The sequence below is a fragment of the Mixophyes fleayi genome, chromosome 11 (assembly GCF_038048845.1).
Source record: "Mixophyes fleayi isolate aMixFle1 chromosome 11, aMixFle1.hap1, whole genome shotgun sequence".
Classification (NCBI taxonomy): Eukaryota; Metazoa; Chordata; class Amphibia; order Anura; family Limnodynastidae; genus Mixophyes; species Mixophyes fleayi.
Genome location: NC_134412.1, coordinates 52,454,206 through 52,481,353, shown reverse-complemented (window position 1 = coordinate 52,481,353; position 27,148 = coordinate 52,454,206). Strand labels below are relative to the sequence as shown.

The 27,148-nt window shown below is 39.3% G+C and overlaps 1 protein-coding gene across 9 annotated transcripts in view; it reads right to left on the bottom strand.

Moving 5' to 3' along the window:
* The window catches only part of GRIK4 (glutamate ionotropic receptor kainate type subunit 4), a 341,881-nt gene that overhangs the window by 78,724 nt on the left and 236,009 nt on the right, over positions 1–27,148 (bottom strand). For 6 of the 9 annotated variants that reach the window (XM_075191037.1, XM_075191032.1, XM_075191031.1 and 3 more), the window contains one exon: positions 6,249–6,452. The exons of 1 other annotated variant lie outside the window; for it this stretch is intronic. In XM_075191037.1, the coding sequence (XP_075047138.1) occupies positions 6,249–6,452 (204 nt within the window). Of the gene's footprint in view, positions 1–6,248; positions 6,464–27,148 lie in introns of those variants that run through there. 2 more of the 9 variants (XM_075191038.1, XM_075191040.1) reach the window with 2 other exon arrangements.

The window sequence follows — 27,148 nt, the reverse complement described above, 5'->3', positions numbered from 1 at the left end:
TCCAGCACATAAGTATTATGCACAATAGATATCAGGCTACAGAGACCCTGCCGTCCCTTTCCCCTAGCAGAGCAGAGACCCAGACTGACCAAAGTGACATCATCATCTGTTTACATAGTGCCAGCAAATTCCATAGCACTTTACAATTGGGGGCAAACAGTAATAGACAATATTGGGTAATACAGAAAAAGTGGTGAGAAGACATCCTTGTAAACACCTCTCACATGTGCAAACATTCACCAGTCTTCTGTCAGATTGGCAGAACGGAAGATCCAGACTGGGCCTTGTAAGTGGAGCCCAGCCTTCTCTCTCCATATGCACTCCAGGGACCCATATCAGATTTTTCCTAAAAGCTGAACATGCTCTTATGGAAGCTCCTTCCCACACAAAGCAATCTCCCTACGGTTTTTAAAACATGTAGGTCAGAAACCTGGGACTAACATATCTGCCATGAAACACTATTCCCATGTTTTTGTCATAATATATATATATACCCACACACACACACACACACACACACTCATTAATATGCATATTGATACATTAACACAGTTCCTCTTACTATGTAAGTATAGAATTATGTGTGCATACAAAAAAAAAAATTTTTTAGAGCTTAACTTTAAATAGTTTTCTATTCTAAATGTTTTGACATGTATCATATGTTTAAAATAGACAACAGGTTACCTTGATATTAATATGTTATCTTTATTTTTTAATTTAAAGGTTTATAACAGCTGCTTTGGAATGGCAGGGGAAACTATCTATAACAGATTTCTCTCTACTTAAATTATCTATATTTTACTTTTAATAAAAAAACTTCTAATAATTTCACATTTTAAATATAGCAGGTGGGTTATTCAAATGACAATTACATGACTGTCCATTGACTACCCTCCTTTACTAGAGCTTGCTGCATCTGACTAGTAAAGTTATGAATGTTTCTTGCAGTGTGGTTTTACAATCTTAATATATATATTTTTCCTTTAATTTTGTTCAAAAATCTATGTTTTAGTAATATCAGGAACTTTGTCTTGTTGCATGCAAAACAACAAGTAGTGGTACAGGTTATGTTGGTCTGAAACTATAGACAGGCTTGTCCCCACAGAATACTGTAGCCCACCAGATGTGTGTGACATTCTAATTGTGTGCCTTAGCACACAACTAGACTATTACATAATTATAAAACAATAATCCTATTAGACAAAAGTAGGATCCCATAGTTAGTTTAAACCTGCTTCTACTGGTAATCCTACATATGCTAGGGGGGATCATATAGAGACACATTTTATAAAGCCACATGATTTAAATAGACTTCTCAGAAATCAACGGTAAAAGATAACCCTATTGGGAAGGAGAAAAAAGTGTTACAACAACGTTGTGTCAGGAATCCTGCTGTTGTTAAAATTTTGTGCAGTGCATACTTCCATCAGAGGTAACGCTGTGTTCTGAACTGTTGCCATTCCAACAGTGCCACATTTTCCAGCATTTTCTAACAGTAACAAGTGCACCTGGCTCTTGACCTTATAAGCTGCTTGCCCTGGCATGATTCATTCAAGCTGTGTATAAATATGCAAGTGGGTACTATAGCTTCTTTTTGGTGTTTAGACCTTAAAGTGACTTAATTTTTATTATCATTTTATGCTAAACCTTGGGCCACACATCAGGAAATAAGACCTAGACGACCCAGGTGCAGACCCATAATTATCGGGAACAGAGTATTATACAGCCACATGAACTTAGATACTCAATTTCTATGTATCGCAACCTGGCTACACATCTAATCAATTTTTATATGGTGGACTACAAGGGCATAATTAATATTGGTGATTCTAAATGTTATTGATACAGAACAATTCTTGCATTATGTTGTGTAGGAGTGGCATAGATTTACATTGATTATATGTTAGAATTTTTTCCTCATTTATCCCAGGATTTGAGCGCTGTGGGTTTATTACTATAGCTTTTAGATTCAGCCCCACCTAATTTCTCTTCACACCTAGTTTTTAACACCTAGGGACCTATTTATGAAACATAAATAAATCCTCTTTGAAATCCCCGAAATCATCATTAACCGCAAAACTGTTATTTATGATCACTGAATCACAGCAGATATCATAGATATCTGCTGCTTTGCATCTGTCTTTGTTTTACTGAGAATTCCCTATAAAACTATATGAGGACTGCCCAGTAACGCTATTTATCAATAGCCAAAATTATTTTTTTTCTCATTACGCTGAAGCTGGCGTACATTAACATAGTTAAAAACTTTTATTGCTCTCAGCTTTGCTCCGAACAGCAGAGCTGGATAGCGCATTTGTGGCGGGATCATGTGATCCCTCCCTGTCACATGATAATAGTTCCTCGTAATACACTGGGACAGGTCTCTCTGTGTGCATGCCCAATACTTTCGGTCGGCGCATGCGCACTAGGATTTTCAGAAAAATGACGGAAAGACAGTTCTCTTCACACTGAAGAGGCGGAGAACAGGTAAGTGATAAACTTCACAGGGACAGCAGTTTAAAGTGACTGCTGTCCCTGTTGAAGTTTTGTGATCAATATGAAAAATATTAAAATCCTTATCAATGCTATGAGGATTGAAAAATATCTTACATATTATGCGGTGTGTCTAAATATGCCCCATTGTGAGAATACACAACACAAATAGAGTCATGCACAGATCCACACTCAATTTTCTCTCTTAGATACAGTCTAAGAAAGGTGATTTAACATTAGATCAAAAATGTAAATAATTCTATCAAAACATATACAATATCCTGAAAATCACATGTCCTTAATAATATGTCACAAATTACAAAATGATGAATTGATACATTTCTTACTAATGCTGATTTACCTAAATTATCTCTGCAAACAGCTGATATATTTAGCTCTGAAATTACAAATGAGGTATCCCAGGTAATTAAAGACTCAAAGAAATGGATAGTTTTTCAGCTCCCTATTACAACATTTTTTTTAAAGTTACAGATACATAAGGATGGTAGAGACATTCATGAGAGTGCTAAGTTTTGACCCATATAATTTCTGAATAATGATGTAAAATTATTTGCAAAAATTCTTGCAAATAGATTAAATGAATACATGATATGCCCCCCCCCCCCCCCCCCCCATCCATGGTTCATTATGACCAATTAGATTAATCCCAGGAAGAAAAGGGATGAGACTGTTGACCTGATCTATATTATTAATTCTAGAAAGTCCCCAGCAATAATACTATCCATAAATGCTGATATTGCCTTTGATAGGATATAATGGCAATTTATGATCAAACTTTTAAACACTTTCAGATATTTGGAATTTTTTAACGGGAGTTCAAGCTATTTTACTCAAATTCTTCAGCCAGATTCATAGTGAATGGTGTTGATTTGTATCCTATTAAAATTAGAAATATTGGTTGGGACTTGTTAAACCGGCTTACTAAGAACTTGTATTATTTCTGTGAGCAGCACGGTGGTTAGCACTTCTGCCTCTCAGCCCTGGGGTCATCTTTATGGTAATTGGAACAACTGTATGCAGGAGAACACTGGGAGGGTTAAGCTATTATATGCCTATATTACTTGTGGTTCTAAGTGCAAGTTTTATTTTATCATTTCTATACATTTTGATACATTGATCTATTGGAGGCTCTTATCATTTCAACACTCTGTTTTCTCAGTGTACTATTGTGATCCTTCTGTGGCAGTGAAGGGTTGCTTCCTGAAGTCACTAGCAATGGCTTCCAACTATTGTATACCAGGACTATGAGACAGTGATTCTGCCTCCTCATACATGGAGTAATATGGAAAGGCATTAAATGTTCTGCTTACTAGAAAAGGAGGGACCTGGGTACTCATAGTAACATTGTAGTTTCTACCCTGGTAACTCCAAAGATGTTTTTGATCATGCTAAACACATTAGAGAAGGAGCTGTGACACTGCATCAAATGATTCTTGAAGCTTTATTGCATAAATTGGAACATTAAGCTCTGAAATATTATATGGTATTATGATTTTGTAAGTGCTTATTGCCTTTTTAAAGTATTACTTAATTAGTATGGACAGTAAAATTAAACAATTTGTACTTATGCTAGGAATCAAGTAGCCATGATTTACCTCGTTTTGAAGGAAAAATATATAATTAAACTTATAAATGTATTCTGTAACTAAGTGTTGTGCTATAAAAAAGCACAAGAGAAGGGATAATAATGGTAAATAGAACACAGATCCTCTCTGTGAATAAAGAATATGTGTGCATGAGAAAGTTTTCAGGTTAATATTTTACTTGGAGTTTCGTGGAAGTAGACGGTACCTATCCATAGGCAAAACGAGAGGGTTCCCTAGTGCCATACCCTCATGCATGCTGGTCATGCCCACTGGTGGCATGGTGTGGAAACCTCCCTCTACAAATCCTGCTTTTGTCCCTGCTATCCTAAATGTTGTATCAAATGTCAACTGTATGGATAAAGCACATAACAATATGTTACCTTGTTACCAATATGTTGAAAATCTATTTTGAAAGGCACATGGTTTCCATGTCAGATTGTTCTCTGAATTCATCTTTACTTATATATCCATAGATAGATGCAGAGAGAGATAGATAGAGCTATAGACATCTATCTCTATCATACAGAGCACAATATGGAGACTGAGCTCAGTCCTGTTGTTCTGCCCAATGCCCTCCTTTATGAAATAAGTTTTTCATAGTGGTAATTTGGGGGAAAAAGCTTCAACTATTATTTTTTGCTTTCGTATATTGTGTCACAGTTTATGAAGGATTCCAAATAAACACAGGTGATAGACATATGTAAGAAAACAAATAGTGAAATGGGCAATAAAGTTTCAGAATACTTGTTTACCTTGAAAATGCATGTTTACTGTTGTGTCTAGTCTGTGGTGGGTTCCTTGGCATGTATTTAGTTGTGATTTTTAATTGAAACAATATCTTAGAGGACAGTATAAGGGAAGTGTTTGTGGGGCTTATTAATGCTGTGTCTTCCACAGTAAAAATATTGCATTTGTTCCTAGAAATAACATATCATTTGAGGATAGATTGGGTGAGCAAGCATGTTAAAATTATCAGTATTTCTGTATTAAGAGGAAAAGGTATGTGAAAGCATTATTACCAAGGGATGTATATATCTGCTTTATGTAATTAAATTGAGACTAATTTAGAGTTGGTCGCATTTGTGTCAAAAAACGCAGGTGTAAATTGTATGCCACATAAATAAGCATGTTTGCGTGATTTTTGGTTGTTTATGTTACGATATGTGCAGTTAAAAATAAACATGTAACTGAATCAACATGAAGATACGTTTAAAGCATATGAAGATGATGAGGCTGAATACTCAAGACACCATTCATCATCATCATTGATGATGAATGACATTCTAGTGTAAAAAAGGTTTAAAATTTCCAAAAAGTAAAAAAAAAACGGTTCCAGCCAACCTCCCCCTGAAAAAAGTGATCAAGCAACACGTAGCCATTAATACGGGGAAGGGAACTAACAGTGTGGGTTTTGGCAGTCATAGTTCTGAGTGCAATGGGTATTTTGGAACTTGTAGTTCTACAAGCACCATCCTACCCAAGCTGGATGCTAGAATTTGTTGGAACCAGTAGTTACACATACAAAAATGCTGAATCATACATACTAGTTTTTTAATATGCGAACACCCACCGGACACTCGCTGAGAGGTGCTCCAGTGCTTTCAGCCCCATTCCGAACAGACTGTGACTGTATCACATTATGACAGCCAGACCCCATGCTGCCAGTTTCCTTGTTATATTGTGCCCAGCCTGTCATAGCCTGCTGCTGTTTGTAACTTTTATGGGGGGACCCACAATGTTCATCTCCCACAGTAGCGTCAACCAGCTACATCTAAGATCACTGGTGCATGGAACACATTTTGGGGAATGGCAATCCATTTTTTTAACACTGATCATCAACAGCACTGATCAGGCCTAACTGAAGATGCTTCAACTCCTAACCATATAACAATTATATGAACATATGTACTTGACCTACTCTTACATGCCTCCTCTGTTCTGCTTCTTCAGGCATAAGGAGGTGCAAATCAGGCATATATAACTATATGTATTCAAGGATACATATTTTTGGTGCGCATGCGCAGTGTGAAAATGAGTATTTTGTCCAAAAAGGGGTCTTGCAACCAACTCTAAATTACCACAATATGTCAATAAAAAGACAAGTTACTGTATGCTGTTCTAGATTATCCATTCTGCTTCTGTCCTTACCCTTGATATCAATTCTCCCACCATTCCAGTCCAACTTCCATTCAACTCTGGAACGCCATAAAGACCATCAGCAACCAGGCGGATCTTATAATTAAAATGTAGGATCTTCGATAGTTCCTTCAGCATGTCCACACAGAAACCTTCATATCGGTCATTTCCCTCCAGTTCTTGGTGGTTTGACTTTAGCATCAAGTATGGGTTTTCCTGTAAAATAACTGGTTTTGGTTATTGCAATCAGTTCATGGGCCTGTTTAGATCCTACTCTGGTTATTTGTCTACTTTGCATCTATCAGTTGTTTTTTTAGGAAGACTTTATGGATTTGAATATCAAAGGCAACAATTACCCAAAAAAGGCACAGTTATAAATACAGTGGTCCTAGAAGATAAGGCAATGAATTATAGTAATATATAGGCTATGGGAGTATTCATAGAAATTCTACCACACTAAGTAGAGGAGTACAATGGTTATGTATAAAGAGAAAATGAAAAAAAAAATCAACAGTGATAAAATGAATCAGTCACATACACATTAAATGGGTTAATGGAAATAAGAAACATTTTTAAAATGTTCTAGCTGTTACAAATGAACATAATTTCATTCATTTTGTAATTTTTTTCACCCGACGAGATGTTCTTGCTAGATGGGAATCCCTTACAACAGACTCTGCATATACATATTGCAGCAATCAGAAGAGTAACAATACAACTATTCTAATGGACGTATAATGATCAATCATTCAACTGTCGTACTGTAGATGACAGAAATGATATCACCGCTCAGCACTCCAGTCTCATCAACATCATTTGGTTACTGCAGGGTTGGATGTAAGCTCCATATGATTACTGCACAGCAGAAAGGTACATTTCAATAAATGGATTAAATATTTTAAGTTGAACTTAAAATGAATCTTTCTGCACAAGTCAGATTTAAGGAAAGAGAAATAAGGAGGGGGAGGGGGAGTTCAGTGGTGGGAAAGGAAAGAGAGGGGGTATGAATTAGTTTAATATTTGTACAGAAGGAATTTAATATAAATGACTCCCGCACACACTTTACAAGAGCGCACTGTACATTTATAACCACTAACGAACATTTTATTGTAATGGAAAGAAAAACAATATGAGTAATACAAGCAATAAGTTAAGAAATGTAATCTCGAAATTTTAATATGTTGATTAAGCCTTATTTTCCCTGTGTTTTTGTACTTTCAGTATAACCTTATGGTGCTTTAAACTTATTTTATTCTCTTCTTAATTTCCTTTGTTTTTCTAGAGGCATACGTTATACCAAGTCCACTCCACAATATATGACCATAAATTTGGCAGACAAAAAATATTTATTGGTTAGGCAAGGAGTAAGATAGTCTATTATTTCTGCACTAAAATATTTAGCTTTGTTCATACCAATTTTTGGTGGGGTTAAAGTAAATCTGGTAATAACTGTATGGTGGATGCAGATTGTTTATACAGTGGATGTGGCAGTGAATATAAAGTGACTGACAAATTGCATGTATTGTGTCTGTATAGTTGTATGTATATTTGTGTTTACAAAGGAGGAGATAGCGGCAATACAGTGGATGTGGTAGTGTCTAGGCAATGGATGCAGTAATGGTTATTTGATGTATTGTAGGTATAAAGTCAGCACATAAGGATGTTGTAGTTGCCGTAGAGTGGATATGTTGTATGCATAGTATTTACAGTGGATCCATAGTGGGTGCACAGTGGGTGCATAGAGGAGATATTGAACTGTGAGGATACCTGGATGTTAGAGATGAAGCTCACTAGGTAACCCTGGCACATTAAGTTTCTTACGATCACATAGGTAAAGTAAGTAAGAAGATACAAGAGTATCTTTATTCAAGAAGGGAGAACACAATTGTAGAAAAAGCAAACAATCACAATATACATTTAAAACAATTACCAAGGTGTCACCAGGCTTCAAAAAAACTTCCACAGCATCCTAGAGTCAATTATCCGTTAGTCGCTATACAGTTCAATGATAACTTTTTAGCCAGGCCAAGTTGTATTTTGAAAAAGTGGTGCTGATGCAGTTCCTATAGCAACTCCAATGGTGGTACACCAACCCATTGAGGACATCATGAGTCCGGCCAGCTGTATACCCCCTTTATTTGAGATGGTGAAGCGTAGCTTCAACCAATATGTGGATGTCTTTGGGCCAAACAGTAGATTCTTATTCTTTTGCAGTAAAACTTGGTTCTGGCCAAGCTGTATAAATTTACTGGTCAAGCTGTGATCAAAGTGTCGATCCTGAGGCAGTTAGCTGGGTAACAAAGTACTTTTCAGATGTCAGACTTCCAGGACAAGCTGTAGATATGAAATCTCCTAGCCAAGCTATAGATGCTATTCACTTGTATAGCAATCTCCCAGCCAAGTTGTAAGTCTCATAGACATAGACGTCAACTGCTGGTCAAGCTGTAGATCTGACCCTTGAGGCTTGCTGGTTCTGGCCATTCGGCCACAAGCTCTCTACAAATGTAGTAGGAGCCCAGACCTCAGTCATCCTACTCCAGTAGGCTCACCAAACTCAAGAACAACTCATGTTGGAGAAGTTTCTCCAATACAAGATGTCTGTCAAAGTTGCAACTTAGATGCAGGAATGTGAGGACTCACAATGGAGCTGGTATGAGATAGAACTCCAAAACTAAGCTGAAAGTATCCACAAACACCTCATTTTTGCTTTTATCTAAGGGAAAATCTCACCCTGCAAAGGTATGCTGAGGGTTAGGTGCTTAGTGATTGGCTGTGAGATGCCTAGGTGTTGGATTTTGCTGCTCTGTTGTCTCAGAATCCATTCCATATTCTACTCTATCCCAGAGTTGTTTTTTTTTCTGTCTGCTTGAGGTTGCTAAGTAACCATACTCACCCTGTTTCCTGAGCTGCTAACAAAGATTCCACATGGCAGCTGATTTGTCAGCTCTTGCAAAACTCATTACTACTTACTAACTATCAGCTGAGCAGTCAACACTCTCTGCTTACATGAGTTGTACCCAGCAGCCAATTAGCCAGGATCTACATAAATTCAATAACTAGGCTAATTCCTGTATATTTATCCTATAGATTTGTATATCTTCTGCTGTTAGATTTAGTGTGTTTGAACTTGTCTATGTTTACTGGACCTTGCTGTTGGATCTCTACCTTCTTTTGAACTCTGTGCCTGTTTTTTGACCTCATGTACTTCTCCTGCCCTTTTTTCCGGTTTGCCTATTGACTACTCTCTTTTGTGTCCTGTTGTTTGTCTTGTTTTGTCTACTTGTAAACCAAGTTTCCCTGACTCTAACTAACTCATGGCTGTTAATAGCTATACACTACAGGGAACAAGTCCAAGAGGCATTCAAGTACCAATGAACAGTGTGGTTCTGGGAAAGGAGGCTGCTAATGGTGAAAAACATATTTTCTGTATAGGGGTCAGTCACTGATTGTGGGGTTCATAACATTGGAGATGGGTGGGGAATATGGTCAGCTCCACATTTGGTTCTCCCTTGCTGGGATGGTTCCCAGGAGTCTAGACCAGGGGAAAACAATGGTTGCTCAAACCAGTTTATGGGGAGCATCTAGTTCATCTCCTAGTTCAGAACAACACCATTAAAGCCATATTTCCCCAGGAAATTATGTCTTTGCAAACAGAATGTAGCATGTCCATCAGGGTTTATAGATCAAAATCCACCAGCTCAGGCAAAAGAACAAACAAATTATTTAGTTTATTGGTGACAGGTGGGTGAATTCGTTCTGGTCAAACCCATCATGTCACAGGCATATTACAGCAGATTTTAAATTGGCTACAGAGGACAAGTGATAGTGGCTATACAGTGGATGTGGTATTAGCTAAACAGAACATGTGTTAGTGGCAGTAATAATAAAATTAATATGGTAATAAATATATAGTGAATGTAGTAGTGTATGTCTACTGGATTTGGTAGTTACTACAGTTCATGCAAGGTTGGTATACAAACAAACAATAGAGATACAAGCATCCAGGTAACAATTCAAATTTGTGGCACATTATTAATGACCAAAGGCACTCCTAAATGTTGATACAGGAAGGAACCTCACTATAATAAGTATGTATATGTAACCATGTGTGTGATGTGGAGAAGACATATGCTATAATATATGTATGACCCACTTAGAATGTAAGCTCTCTCATGAGCAAGGCCCTCCATACCATTTGTGTTCATGTTTGTATCTATATGCCTTGTATGTCCCCATTTTATTTATGTATGTTCTGTTCTTCCAACTGAATGGTGCTGCAGAACACAGTGACACATTACAAATCTATGATAATAACTATGCGATTATGTGTGTGTATATCTCTCTCTCTTTCTCTCTCCGATGATAGACACCCAAACAACTCCTTGTTTTGTACTTTACTTTAGTCATCAGGATGGCACAGTAACTCATAACATAAAGTTCCACACACTTTCTTAAAATCCTAATGCTAAATTAACAGAGAACAACTCCCTAGATAACGGCCAACTTGTTCAGCATTGGTCAAACATACAAAATGAACAACTGAGGCTTAAATACTTTACACTCCTCCCACAGCCCTAGCTTGATGGGGACACACTCCCACCATATCTTTATAGAGGAGTTCTCATCACACATATGTCCTCCACCTGTATATATTTAAATTTCTGAACAAATGTGTAACTGTCTGCAGCCTTGCTCTGCAGACTGTCAGCTAAATACCTAACTCCTTGCTTAGAAGCTTGTGGCAAACCACTCCCTTTGTCACAATATATATATTCATACACTCACATATATATCAGTGAGAGAGAAATATTGGGCTATTTGTATCAAGCCAAGTATGGATTCTCCATTTTTTCCTTTGTCTGTCAGGGGGTGTGGCCAGAATAAATGGGGCAAGTGAGGATGCACATGCACGGCAATGATTAATCATCATTACCATATGGCCTGTTGCCCCATTCCCTTCTACAAAATGCTAAAAGTATGAGTGGTGGAAGTGCCGCTACTGCAGGTGGTGTGGCCTTTACAAGATCCAATGTGAAGGGGTCCTGGCAAAGCCTGGTCCCTCCCCCCCTCTATTCTCAGGAGAGCTGAGCGGGGGTTTCTTCTCAGTATGTGCAAATCCAGAACATGCAACATGAAGTCCTACTCAGGGCTTTACTGCGCATGTGTCAGACCTGTGCATGCTCACAAAAGTGGAGTGGGGACCTCTTCTGAGCATGTGTGGGTCCAGGCCCATACACAGTGAAGCTTAAGTCGGGGCTATACTATGCCTCATCTCTGTTGTTCTAAGAGCAGAACAGGGGCTGAAGCGGCACCTCCATGCCCATGCCCAAATTTTGTTATAGGGCCGGTAATTAAATGTTTTGCTCCTGTTCAGTATTTCTTATGGCTCTAGTCTCTTAAAATGACACTTAGGGGCATATTCAATTGTCGGTGGGATCGCCGAAAATCCCGCCGCGGAAAAACTAATACATGTAATACGGTAATTTGTAGCTGGATTTCAGCTCGCGGCTCAGGGAGCTGCGAGCTGAAATCCAGCAAGTAAATTACCGTATTACATGTTTTTCCGCGCACGATTACCGTAATATCGTTAATCGTGCACGGACTGTGGGATTTTCGGCAATTCCGCGGACAATTGAATATGCCCCTTAAAGTTGGTGAATATATGTGGGTGGAGTATTTATTTGGTGAGTGAAGGGGCATAGGGCTTTAGCTGTACTACAGAAGAATATTCTTAAACATATATGTAAAATCCCAATACATTGAAATAAATTGATATATTTTGCACTATATTAACATTTGTTACATCTGAGTGCAAGTTACTGTATGGTTCTCGGTACCAACCAATGAAATTTGTGCCTGATTTTAATCTCAACCTAATCTCAACTATTTTCAGTTCTAATAAGATACTGAAACAAATCTGTGGATGCTAAAAAAAATAGTTCTTTTATATAATAAATATAAATATAACTAGCAATGAGGTTTGCGGGGAAGTAGCTCTATCTATTATTTCTGAATGCTATTAATTTAATGTTGATGATGACGATATGTTGCAGCCCTGTTTCATATTAATTGATATTTCCATATGGACTGTGGCAAGAAAGAAGATTCCCATTTAATTTTTAAAAGGGAAAACAGATGTTTGTATTTACTTTTTATTAGAGATGAGCAGCCCCATGCTGAAGAGTCTGCCTCTGAAATCTACAGAGCCAGATTGCAGAGGGTAAGTGTGTGTATGTGTATGTGTGTGTGTGTGTGTGTGTGTGAAAGGAGGGGGGGTGCTTTTACTGTAGTACTGGTGGATGCTGGCTATAAATTTAAAGGTCGGTGATAATTATTTAATAGTAAGTGGGAAATATTAATTTAATTGTGGTTGGCAATTTATTTGATGATGCAGACTATTTCATTTAATGGTGGGTCTTAGTAATTAGTATTAATTTAAGGTGGTGTGATGGCATTATTTAATTAATGCTAGGTGGTTTGGGGACTATTAATTTAGAAATAATAGATGTAGGACTGAGTTTAGGGAAAAGGAGGGCTATTTATTAATTGTGAATACCAATTATTTAATATTAGGGTAATTTGTGGGGAAACAGGTTTAACTATTAAATGGGAATACTAATTAATACTGGGGCTGTTTAGGGGTGTATTTATTAAATGCGAGTACCATTCATTTAATGTCAATGCATGTTGCGGGGAAGTAGCTCTATCTATTATTTCTGAATGATATTAATTTAATGTTGGTGATAATTGGGATGAAAATAGGTCTATTTATTAAATGTAAATGCTATTTAATGTTAGCTGGTAGGGAGGCAATAGGTCTATGTATTAATTATGAATGCTATTTATTTAATGTCAGCACTGATTATAGGTAGCAAGGCCTAATTATGAAACGTAGTTGCTATAGATTTAACGTTGGGGCTGGTTGTTTGGGGGGGGGGGGGGGGGGACCTAAATGGTTCTCTCACTGCTAGACTTTCTATATTTTATGTACCTATCCCTTTTTTCCCAAACAGACCAAAATATTCCAGGATCCAGACAAGCAGCAACTCTGTTTTAGACACAGGCAGCAACTAGCAGTTGAAGCTACAACAATTCAGGAAAGGTGGGCGAGATCTGTGCATTCTGCCAACTGTCCTGATTCTGATGGGGTTGTCCCAATTTTGTGTGTGAAGTACAGCGTGAAGTGGGACATTCCTCCCAACTATCCTTGCAGTCCAAGCAAAGTCGTGATTGAGCAGGACAGTCACACATAATTGGGACTGCTCCACCAGAATGAGAATAGTTGGCTACCATTGCCCGTGTATTTGTAAGGGATTGGAACAGCTGGAGAGCAGCCTAGTACTGTCTCAAATGATAGCAACACCCCTTGCATACACTCTGACAGCATGGCATATTAGCCCCCATCTATAAATCCTGCGTTTGCTCTATGACTTTGAGCAGCACAACCAAAAATCAAATAGATTTCTTGCTTTTAAAATCCCTAGTGTTTCAAACTGCTAGCAGTATCAGTGACATTAGTGGACCAAATTAGTCTTTAGTGGACCAAAACCATGTTGCCATATCCTTCTGTTTTATGTATTACCACGGTACTAACTCGCTGGGAAGCTGTGCATATTGACCCACTTACTAACCTTACCAGAATCTGCCTACCCTAAAGGTAATAGAAGTGGAGGAGAACCAAGACCCATAACTTTTACTTATTGACCAGCATTATTATGTTGGACAATATGGAGTTGAAGGTACCGCTTTTATTAAGATAATAGCATATGCCCTATTTATAATCAATTGGGCTGTGGGACGCTTCTATATCTAATCGGTTAGTTTTTCTGGACTCTAATATTTGTTTTACATGTTAGGAGAAAACACACTAGCCTGAGTCATTAAGCAGAGCAAAGCATAAAAAAAGGTGCAACTTTGCACCTGTGAAAAACCATTTTGCATTGAAGGGGGAGATAAATTTTAAATGTGGGGACAAATTTACAGTTGGAATAGGGCATGTCCTAGATCAACTTTAAATAAAAGTAAAGCTACCATGAATTTGTGTGTTAGATGAAAAAACAGACAGTATTTAACTTACGTGCAAAACAATAAACCAATTTGCACACCTTGCATTGTAACATGGTTTGTCCTGGAAAGCAATACTCCTTTTTTGCCTTACTTTCAATAATAACTCAGGACTACTGTGCCAGTCAGAACGAATTTTAGCAGACCACAGTTTGTCTCTCTTATTAGGTAGATCAGTCTGTTTTATCATTACTCTGTGTACATTGGTGTAATTTACATACAATTATCTAAATGTTTTATTCTCATTATTAATCCTATATTGGTATGTCTTTTGAAATATTTCAAATATTGTATTGTATGTAAGCAAATTTGCGAATTTGATATGTTCAATTGCCCTTTCTTTCCTTATATATTTATCCCTTATCTTGAGCACTGAATTCCTAGTTTATTAGCTGTACTCTTCAAATGGTTTAGACACATATATTTTTAGATTTTCTGGCTGCTTTCCAATTTTTTTTCCAATTAGTATGTTGGTAAAAGTGCTGTTTTCCATACTTTAAGGCTTTTGGGCTTTATTGTTTATAGGGTGTGCATTGAGCAGGACACCCCAAAAAAATATTGATATATTTTTTTACTTTTAAAATCCCAAGTGTTTCCATCTGAAAGCAATTGTGTGAGGGGCAGTACAAGTGACATCTGAAGTATTTAGGGGACAAAAAACAGGTTGCTGTGAATGACCTGGCATTGTGTGCTAGCTCTACTATGCTGAAGGGATGAGGAGGATGATGATGATGCTACAAGCCCTTCTGCTGCAGAAGGCAATACACCTTCCCAGTGGGCTGCCACTATCATGTAGTTTTTTGTTTGACCAGTACCGCTTGTCCACAAATCCAGAGTTAAGTGGATAGTCGGTACAATGGCATTTTCTAGGGAATGACTTATATTTTGTTTAACCTCTGTCAAAGTTATTTTTGGATGAAGCCAATATATTAGTAATAAAAACTGTATTATATACTGTTTAGTTTTATTTGATGTGGTATTTTTTCTCTGTTTGTGTGAGCTGAGGAGACAGAGATGTGAGCAACAGTGGAAGAGTTAATTCTAAGAACAGATGTTGCCATTTAACTCCTGGTAAACAAAGACATTCTACATTCTCCCTCATAGTCTGGAGAACTCAAAAGACCAAGGAATGCCCATATTCTATCTCAGTCAATTGTCGTGTACCATTTAAATGGTAAAACAGCCTACTGTTAAGTGTTTATAAAAATAACAGTTTCATTTGAAGAGGCAGAATTTCAGGATTTAAATTTTAACGTGATATTATCAAAACGCAAGCTTGTATTTTGTAAATGATCAATTCTACTTTTTTCTTAAAGTTCGTTTGCTATATAAATTCAATTCTTACTTTAACACCTCCCAATACAGCTGAGGAATTGCTTTTTGGGAGAAATGGAATTGAGATGGAATTTGGTAGTGTGTACACATGATCTCAACTAATCTGCTAACCCTAATGCATTGATGGTGGAAATTGGACACACATCCAATGCTAACATAGCTGTCATGGCTTTAGTGCAACAGGATGCTGGCTGTCATAATTGCAAAAGCAGCCATAGTGCGCAAGGATGTCTCTTATGGATTGCATTAGGGGAGTCAGTTTGTATTTGAAAATTGGATGCTGGACTACGTACTAATGAAGAGGTTGATGATGAAGGTGTTGTGAAGACTGCATGAGATGTCTATCCTTTTTGCCGATAGCTGATGCTGGACTGCTTGTTACTATACATGATTTTCCACCTTTTGATAAACTACTTGAATGAACTTACTGCAAATAACATAACAAGGATATTGTAAGCTTGAGTGCATGGCCTTCTTACCTCTGTCTGTCTGTATTACCCAGTATTATTTTATTACTGTTCCCAATTGTAAAGCGCTATAGGCATTATATAAATAATGATGATTAAGGTAGGAGGTGCCTATCTCTATTTTTCGTGGCGTCACAAAGACAACAGATGCCTTGACAAATGTGGCCTGGGTTGGGATAAAAACTTTCTGCATGCAAAAGGTGGCTTTTTTGGTTGTTTGTCCAGGCATGATAATACACTTATAATGGGCAAGAACTGGTACCACTAGTGACTGACTTACTTGGACATACATAATTTTCCTCATTATCTTGTTCAAACACAACACATTGTAACATTTTCAGGTCCACAAATATCCGCCTCACCCTGTTACACATCAGCAAGTTCCAAAGCAGCATCTTCAATTTCTATGTCTAAATCATTGTCATTACTACTCATCCTCACAATTCCATGTGGTCGACGACTAGACATTCATTTGGGCAACATTCAGAAATTCCACAAAGTTACATCAACAATTCAAATGTAGACAGTATTATATGGTTAGGGATAGGAATACGCATAGGGATAAGTGGAGTGATAGGGATATAATTGTCAACCTAAAAATACTGTCTACATTTCAATTGTCGACCTAATAATATTGATGTCATTGTCTACTTTCCAACCCTAGACAATAAAAGGTAAACAGCGCTCAGAGACTAGTGTACAATAATATAGATTAAAAAACATCTTAAAAGATAGATATATAAAAACATGAAAATATACATGAATCACCCAGTATAAAACATCAAATGTAATATAAGACATAAAAAAACACATGCATGAGATATGTAGATCATGATAAGAAGAGAACCCTGCAAATAGCAACTACCAACTAAAAGAGCCAGAATCTACTAATAGGAATGACATAGTCTTGTTTAGAATTGACACCATGGGGTAAATGTATCAATATGCGGGTTCTTCAACACCCGCGTGTTCAGCCTCTTCCGCGATTAAATTTCAAGCGGCGCTGCATTGTAAAGGGAAGTTAACCCTTTACAATGCAGCGCCGCTTGAAATTTAATCGCGAAAGAGGCTGAACACGCGGGTGTTGAAGAACCCCCATATTGATACATTTACCCCCATGTGTATTAATTACAGGTGTACAATCAAGATAACAGATATTTCATATTAAGCAAACAATGATCCGTTGATATGGATTATAGAGGAGTTTCAATAAAACATAGTCAATGTAGAATCGTGGACAGTCAATTGATGGTGGACAGAAAAATCACTCTGCAGAGGATAAGTAGCTATTATATGAACATACTCATGGAATGTCATAGGCATATGAAGTTGGTATATTAACGTTCAATCTTGAAACCGCTCCCCTAGATGAGCGGAGGGACTCGGGAATGTCTGTCCGCGGCTCTCACCCCACGGGCAAGCAGATCTAAGCGCACTCACATAGCTGAAGGGAAAAAAGATAAGTGGAGCTGTGTGCCTGGACTCCCCCGGCCTGCCTGCCGACAGCAGACAATTGGCAGGCTGGCGGCTCTGGAGGAACCAATGTGAGAAACAGCGATAATAAAGCGGTATGGATGGCTCATAGTGAGATGATAGCCTGCGTCCTGCAGTCATGAATGGCGTGCTGAATGAAGGTGTATAATTCCACTTTAAAATATAGTAGACTAACAATCCAGTGTGATTAATAAAATCCAGTGACGTCAAAGGTAGTAGATGAGATAAGAGCAGGGTACCCTAACGCGTTTCATTGCACTAAATGACTTCATCAGAAGGATAACACAGTTGATCTAGCAGGGTTCAAGACCTCATTTAAATAGCACAAACCAATTAATTAATCAATCATGCATGCAACTGGTGATCCTTGGTTGAAAAAGTACCATAGTAACCTGCATCAAGAGATTAACCCCTTATGGGTGAGACCTATCCCATAATATCAAGTAGAGAATGTAATAAAAATACATAACAAAAATAAAAAACAAAAAAACAAAAGAAACAAAACATTATATGAATAATATTAGCATATACATATAGAAAAAAAAAATATAAAAATATAGCTAAAAGGTAAATATTGAAACACTGTGGCCACACACCCCCCATACTGAAACACTGCGGCCACACACACCCCATATTGAAACACTGCGACCATACACACCGCATATTGAAACACTGCGGCCACACACACCTACACTTACAATCAATTACACTTACCTTGTTACATCCGCTTCACTTCACAATCCAGCCATCCGCATGCTCGGACGAAGATTCAGTAACGTGCCGCAGATAAAAGTAATCACATGGGTCGCGCACCATGTGACAGGTGCCGTCCCATATGATTACTTGCATCGGCCGCACGTCATTGAATCTCTGTCCACCGAGCAGCGCTCAGGGAGGTGCTGCTGCTCAGGTGGGCATGCGGACGGCTGGATCGTCCCAACTAGCAATAGGCCCTTCTGCCATTTGCCAGAAGTGCCAGATGGTCAGTCCGGCCCTGGTGTTAATTCTAAACAAGACTGTGCCAATCCTATTAGTAGATTCTGGTTCTTATAGTTGGTAGTTGGTAGTTGCTATTTGCAGGGTTCTATTCTGATCATAATCTACATATCTCACGCATGTGTTTTTTTATGTCTTATATTAAATTTGAAAATATACACATATCACCAGTATTAAACATCATGTTTTTATATAAATATATATCTTTTTAATCTATATTATTGTGCACTAGTCTCTCAGCGCTGTTTACCTTTTATTGTTTGTTGTTGTCTATTTGGGAGACTTGCATCCTCCCTTAACAGCAGCGGAACTAGTACACTTGTACCATTTTTATACCTCTGGGTACCTATATAAAAAGGTTTATTCTTTCTTTGTAGTTTCAGCTTTCCAACCCTGTCTATAGTATTGTGATGACCATATAAATGTCGATCATGTAACTGTCGAACGAGGTGGACTTTCACACTTTGGAACTGAGTCATTAAGGAGAGCAAAGCAAAAAAAAAGGAGTAACTTTGCACCATGGTAAAACCATGTTGCTTTGGAGGGGGAGGTAAATTCGAAATGTGGTGATAGATCTATAATTGGGGTAGGGCATGTCCTAGATCAACTTTAAATTTCAGTGTAAAAATAAAGCTATCAAGTATTTGTGTGCTATGTGAAAAAACAGCCAGTATTTTCTTTATGTGCAAAATAAACTAATTTGCATCCCTTGCATTGTAACATGGTTTGACCAGGATCAAATTTACTCCTTTTTTTTGCCTTGCTCTCCTTAATGACTCAGGTCCTCGATATGAGTTAACGATTTTCTCAAACCATTTCAATTGTGTGGTGGCAGTTGTGAAGTGATCATTGGAAAATAAATTTTAAATTACTGTAATTAAATACTAATGCTATAAATAGTAACATAGGAGCAAAATCAGCTCAAAATTACATGATTTTACCTATTTTTCAACATTTTTAATTAAATACAGATCTATAACCAAAACCTTTGAGGATTTTTGGGCAAAACCACAACCAAAACACAAATACAAAGAAGTCTTAGAGCAAAAAGCAAAACAAAGGGGTCTGCGCACATCTCTACTTTTTATAGTAAATGTGATTTATTAATAACTCTGTCCAGACACTATTCTCTCTTGTGTATATGATGTTACATTGCATTACTATATTCTCTCTTTTGTATATGACACTACATAACATTATTATATTGTGTACAAATAGGGGAATGTGACTTTCACATTTACTAGAACAATATCAAACCACATCTCTATGCTACCTCTACCTTTTCTCTATGCTTTCTCTATGCTATAATGGTGCACAAGTATACACATTTGATACTACTGACATGAACTTACCCAATATGCTATTGTTATTGTTAATCCTTTATTTATAATGCGCCACAAAGGGTCTGCAGCTGTCTACAGAATATACAGAATATACAGTAAGACATAACGTGGAGGTACAGGGCAAAACATTAAAAGGCAAAACAGTACAATGACAATAAAAACACAGCAATTCAATATAAACAGAACAAAGTAACCAGCACTGAGGAGGTGTGTGTGTAGGTAACCTCTCCCAAAAGTATAAGAAATAGAGGGGGAAATTAAAGGGAGCAAAACAGCACTCATCCATTAACCGGTATAATGGGTGCAGTAAACAGGATCAGAGTCCTTGACTGAGAAGGGGAGGAATGGCATAGTCAGGTGGTGGTAACAAAAGTGCAGGAAGGAGGACATGAGAGAGGAGGACCATGAGAGAATACAGTCTACAGGGAGGGGTAAATAAACAGGGGTGAAACAAGGGGAGAGTTAGGAGGAGAGCTGATAGGCTTTGATGAAGATGTGGGTTTTAAAAGCCTGCTTGAAGCTTTGGAGGTAGAGAGTCACATTAGGTGAGGAGGTGAGTTTCCAAGGAGGAGAGGAGAAGTCTTGGAGATGAGAGTGTGAGGAGGGAATGAGTGACGAGGAGATGTGATGGTCATTAGCAGAATGAAGAGGGCAGAATAGAGTGTGGAGGGAGATGAGGTTGGAGACATGAGGGGAGGTAGGATTTTATAGTTGAGCTTAAGTAGTTTAAACTGAACTCTGTAGTGGAGAGGGAGCCAGTGAAGAGGGTGACAGAGAGGGGAGGCAGATGTGGAGAAGATGGAAAGAAAAAGTAGAGGAGTAGTAGTGATGATGGATTAGAGTGGGGAGAGACAAGAGAACTTGGGACCAGTGTGAAGAATGTATAAAAAGGGTATAATCCTGGAGATGTTTCAAAGGTGGAAATGGCAAGATTGGGAGAGGTACTGAATGTGGGGAGTGAGAGAGGGAAGAGTCAAAGATATCTTCTAGGTAGGGAACTTGGGGAACAAAGGATAGGGTAATAGTGTCAACAGATAGAGAGATGAGAGGAGGTGAGCAGAGACGAGGGGTTGCTTACACGATTAGTTCAGTTTTTAGATATATACTGTATGTATTAATTTAAATGCACTTTTTCCTGTATGCATTTTTTCCAGCATATTTAAAGATGCAAATGTATCCAACTTATATACTCAAACAAGCACTGAAATATTTTTTAAAATTTCTAATATGTTCAGTAGCTTTAGTCATTATTCGCTATGACCTTCTATTTTTCATCCACACATGCAATTTTCTATTCATTCCAGTCACTTTAAATGTAACCATCTATCATGTTATATCTCTACTTTAGGCAATAAATTGAAGCCTTTAGGTGCAATAGGCCATGACCTATGCTCTAGTCACACCTCTTTTACAGAAAAATGTTCTATTACATGTCCTACCACAGACTAGTATATAGTGCCACAATCAGGGCCGGCATCAGGGGACTACAGGGGGTACTCTTGTACCGGGCTAGGGGTCACCATGGGGCCCGGCGGCTCTATTATACTTTCATTTTCATTCATTCGGGTTTTTTTTTGCATGTTGTTTTCACTCCGACCACAAGGGGTCCGACAGTGAAGCAGTCCTGGAAGTAAATCACTAGGCTACTTTTCACTGAGGGTTGGCTGCAGCACAAACAGGAGGGAGCTCAACATCCTGGAGCTGAGATAGAAAAGCTGTGAGCAGCCTATTAACCAATGAGGAACGGACAACATCAGTGTGAGAGGTGAGTTGAATCACATATAGGACTACAGAGCAGTTTTTAGTGTTTGTAGTGTGTGTCACAATTTGAATTGGAGCACTACTGTGTGGCATATTATTATTTGGGGTGCACTACTTGGCATATTATTATCTGTGGGCACTACTTTGTGGCATATTATTATTAGAGATGAGCGCACTCGGATTTTGTGAATCCGAGCCCACCCGAACCTTTCCGATCCGAGTCGGATCCGAGACAGATCCGGGTATTGGCGCCAAATGAAAACTTGAAACCGAAGCTCTGAGTCATAATCCCGCTGTCAGATCTCGCGATACTCGGATCCTATAAATTTCCCGCTAGTCGCCGCCATCTTCACTCGGGCATTGATCAGGGTAGAGGGAGGGTGTGTTAGGTGGTCCTCTGTCCTGGTAGATCTCGTGCTGTGCTGTTTAGTTCTGTGCTGTGCTGTGCTGTGCTGTGTTCTGCAGTATCAGTCCAGTGGTGCTGTGTGCTGTGCTCTGTCAATTTTGAGTTCAGTGGTGCTGCTGGGTCCTGTGTTGTGTCCTGTTCAGTCCAGTGGTCCTGTGTCCTGTTCTTCTAAGGGCATAGTTATTTCCCCATTATTTCCAAGTGTTTAAAAAATTAAAAAAAAGTTATAAAAAAAAATACAAAAAAATAATTAAAAAAAAAATTAATTACAACCAAATTTGCAAAACCAATCCTGCAGTATAAGCCCATTGGTACTGCAATATTACCAAGTTCACACATTCAACAGTAAAAGTCCAGTGGTGCTGTGTGCTGTGCTCTGTCAATTTTGAGTTCAGTGGTGCTGCTGGGTCCTGTGCTGTGTCCTGTTCAGTCCAGTGGTCCAGTGGTCCTGTGTCCTGTGCTTCTAAGGATATAGTTATTTCCCCATTATTCCCAAGTGTTTAAAAAATTAAAAAAAAGTTATAAAAAAAAATACAAAAAAATAATTTAAAAAAAAATTAATTACAACAAAATTTGCAAAACCAATCCTGCAGTATAAGTCCATTGGTACTGTCTGCAATATTACCAGGTTCACACATTCTGCAGTAGATGATGAAATGCCATCAACGTCGTCTTCCAAGCCCGATGCCCAATCTCCTAGTACAGGGCATGTAAAATCCAAAAAGCCCAAGTTCTCAAAAAAAGCAAAAAGAGAAACTTAAAATCATCTGAGGAGAAACGTAAAGTTGGCAATATGCCATCTACGACACGTAGTGGCAAGGAACGGCTTAGGCCCTGGCCCGTGTTCATGACCATGTCCATCTTCACCCAAGGATCTTAGCCCTCCTCCTCACCCCCCTACAAAAAATTGAAGAGAGTTATGCTGTCAGCAACATAACAGCAAACAACTCTGCCTTCTAAAGAGAAATTATCACAAATCCCCAAGGCGAGTCCAAGGGTGTTGGTGGTTGTCAAGCCTGACCTTCCCGTCACTGTACGGGAAGAGGTGGCTCGGTAGGAGGCTATTGATGATGTAGCTGGCGCTGTGGAGGAACTTGATGATGAGGATGGTGATGTGGTTATTGTAAATGAGGCACCAGGGGGGGAAACAGCTGATGTCCATGGGATGAAAAAGCCCATCGTCATGCCTGGTCAGAAGACCAAAAAATGCACCTCTTCGGTCTGGAGTTATTTTTATCCAAATCCGGACAACCAATGTATGGCCATATGTAGCTTATGTAAAGCTCAAATAAGCAGGGGTAAGGATCTTGCCCACCTAGGGACATCCTCCCTTATACGTCACCTGAATAACCTTCATAGTTCAGTGGTTAGTTCAGGAACTGGGGCTAGGACCGTCATCGGTACAGGGACACCTAAATCCCGTGGTCCAGTTGGATACACACCAGCAACACCCTCCTCGTCAACTTCCTCCACGATCTCCATCAGATTGAGTCCTGCAGCCCAAGTCAGCAGCCAGACTGAGTACTCTCCAATACGGGATTCATCCGAGGAATCCTGCAGCGGTACGCCTACTACTGCTACTGCTGCTGTTGCTGCTGTTAGTCGGTCATCTTCCCAGAGGGGAAGTCGTAAGACCACTAAGTCTTTCACAAAACAATTGACTGTCCAACAGTCGTTTGCCATGACCACAAAATACGATAGTAGTCACCCTATTGCAAAGCGTATTACTGCGGCTGTAACTGCAATGTTGGTGTTAGACGTGCGCCCGCTGTCCGCCATCAGTGGAGTGGGATTTAGAGGGTTGATGGAGGTATTGTGTCCCCGGTACCAAATCCCGTCGAGATTCCACTTCACTAGGCAGGCGATACCAAAAATGTACAGAGAAGTACGATCAAGTGTCCTCAGTGCTCTGAAAAATGCAGTTGTACCCACTGTCCACTTAACCACAGACATGTGGACAAGTGGTTCTGGCCAAACGAAGGACTATATGACTGTGACAGCCCACTGGGTAGATGCATCGCCTTCCGCAGCAACAGCAACAGCTGCATCAGTAGCAGCATCTACAAAATGGCTGCTCGTGCAAAGGCAGGCAACATTGTGTATTACAGGCTTTAATAAGAGGCACAACGCTGACAACATATTAGAGAAACTGAGGGAAATTATCTCCCAGTGGCTTACCCCACTTAGACTCTCATGGGGATTTGTGGTGTCAGACAATGCCAGTAACATTGTGCGGGCATTAAATATGGGCAATTTCCAGCACGTCCCATGTTTTGCCCACACCATTAATTTGGTGGTGCAGCATTACCTCAAGAGTGACAGGGGTGTGCAGGAGATGCTTGCGGTGGCGCGCAAAATTGCTGGACACTTTCGACATTCAGCCAGTGCCTACCGCAGACAAGAGGCACATCAAAAAAGCATGAACCTGCCCTGCCATCACCTCAAACAAGAGGTTGTGACGCACTGGAACTCCACCCTCTATATGCTGCAGAGGATGGAGGAGCAGCAAAAGGCCATTCAGGCCTACACAGCCACCTACGACATAGGCAAAGGAGTGGGGATGCGCCTGAGTCGAGCGCAGTGGAGTCTGATTTCCGTGTTGTGCAAGGTTCTCCAGCCGTTTGAACTTGCCACACGAGAAGTCAGTTCCGACACTGCCAGCTTGAGTCAGGTCATTCCCCTGATCAGGCTGTTGCAAAAGCAGCTGGAGAAAGTGAGGGAGGAGCTGGTAAAGCATTGCGATCCAACAAAGCATGTAGCTCTTGTGGATGAAGCCCTTCGTACGCTTTGCCAGGATCTGAGGGTGGTCACTCTTTTAAAGTCAGAGGAATACATTCTGGCCACCGGTTTAAAGCGTATGTTGTGTCTCTGTTTCCGGCGGACACAAGTCTACAGCGGTGCAAAGACCTTCTGGTCAGGAGATTGTCCTCTGAAGAGGACCGTGACATGCCAACAGCTCCACCCTCATTTTCTTCCACATCTATGGCTGCGAGGAAAAAGCTCAGTTTTCCTAAAAGAGCCGCTGGCGGGGATGCTGATAACATCTGGTCCGGACTGAAGGACCTGCCAACCATTGCAGACATGTCTACTGTCGCTGCATTGGATGCTGTCACAATTGAAAAAATGGTGGAGGATTATTTTGCTGACACCATCCAAATAGACATGTCAGACAGTCCATATTGTTACTGGCAGGAAAAAAAGGCAGTTTGGAAGCCCCTATACAAACTGGCTCTATTTTACCTGAGTTGTCCCCCCTCCAGTGTGTACTCGGAAAGAGTTTTTAGTGCAGCGGTGAACCTGGTCAGTGAGCGGCGAAGGAGGTTGCTTCCTCACAACATTGAAAAAATGATGTTTATAAAAATGAATAATCAATTCCTCAATGAAGTACAGCACTGCCCTCCAGATAGTACAGAGGGACCTGTGGTTGTGGAGTCCAGCGGGGACGAATTGATAATGTGTGAGGAGGAGGAAGTACACACTGTAGGGGGAGAGGAATCAGAGGTTGAGGATGAGGACGACATCTTTCCTCAGTAGAGCCTGTTTAGTTTGTACAGGGAGAGATGAATTGTTATTTTGGTGTTGGGGCCCAAACAAACCAATCATTTCAGCCACAGTTGTTTGGTAGGCCCTGTCGCTGAAATGATTGGTTTGTTAAAGTGTGCATGTCCTATTTCAACAACATAAGGGTGGGTGGGAGGGCCCAAGGACAATTCCATCTTGCAACTATTTTTTTGGCATTATGTGACCATTCAACAGTCGTTTGCCATGTTCAAAAAGTAAAACAAAATGTCAACAAATTACAAAAATTTAATCAAAAGTTATATGCCCTGTCATTATTTAAAACAAGAGGGTTTGACGTGCTAGAATTAGTGTAGTGTTAATATGTTATAAACACTACACTTGGAACTTGGAGGAGGTATTGTGGGCCAGGTATCAAATTTAGTACCGGGGCCACCCCACTACACAGCCCAGAATTATTTTTTTGGGAAATTCAGACCCGTGGAGGGTTTTTTATTAATTATATTGTGGTGACCACTCCTCTACGCAGTCCAGATACATTTATTGGTGCGAATCATACAAGTTCAGGGTTTTAAAATTATATTGTGGTGACCCACTCCTCTACGCAGTCCAGGTACATTTTTTGGTGTGATTAAGATCAGTTGATGGTTTTCTTATTATATTGTGGTGACCCACTCCTCTACGCAGTCCAGATACATTTATTGGTGCGAATCATACAAGTTCAGGGTTTTTAAATTATATTGTGGTGACCCACTCCTCTACGCAGTCCAGATACATTTATTGGTGCGAATCATACAAGTTCAGGGTTTTTAAATTATATTGTGGTGACCCACTCCTCTACGCAGTCCAGATACATTTATTGGTGCGAATCATACAAGTTCAGGGTTTTTAAATTATATTGTGGTGACCCACTCCTCTATGCAGACCAGATACATTTTTTGGTGTGATTAAGATCAGTTGATGGTTTTCTTATTATATTGTGGTGACCCACTCCTCTACGCAGTCCAGATACATTTATTGGTGCGAATCATACAAGTTCAGGGTTTTTAAATTATATTGTGGTGACCCACTCCCCTACGCAGTCCAGATACATTTATTGGTGCGAATCATACAAGTTCAGGGTTTTTAAATTATATTGTGGTGACCCACTCCTCTACGCAGTCCAGATACATTTATTGGTGCGAATCATACAAGTTCAGGGTTTTTAAATTATATTGTGGTGACCCACTCCTCTATGCAGTCCAGATACATTTATTGGTGCGACTGCGAATCATACAAGTTCAGGGTTTTTAAATTATATTGTGGTGACCCACTCCTCTACGCAGTCCAGGTACATTTTTTGGTGTGATTAAGACCAGTTGATGGTTTTCTTATTATATTGTGGTGACCCACTCCTCTACACAGTCCAGATACATTTATTGGTGCGAATCATACAAGTTCAGGGTTTTTAAATTGTATTGTGGTGACCCACTCCTCTATTCAGTCCAGATACATTTATTGGTGCGAATCATACAAGTTCAGGGTTTT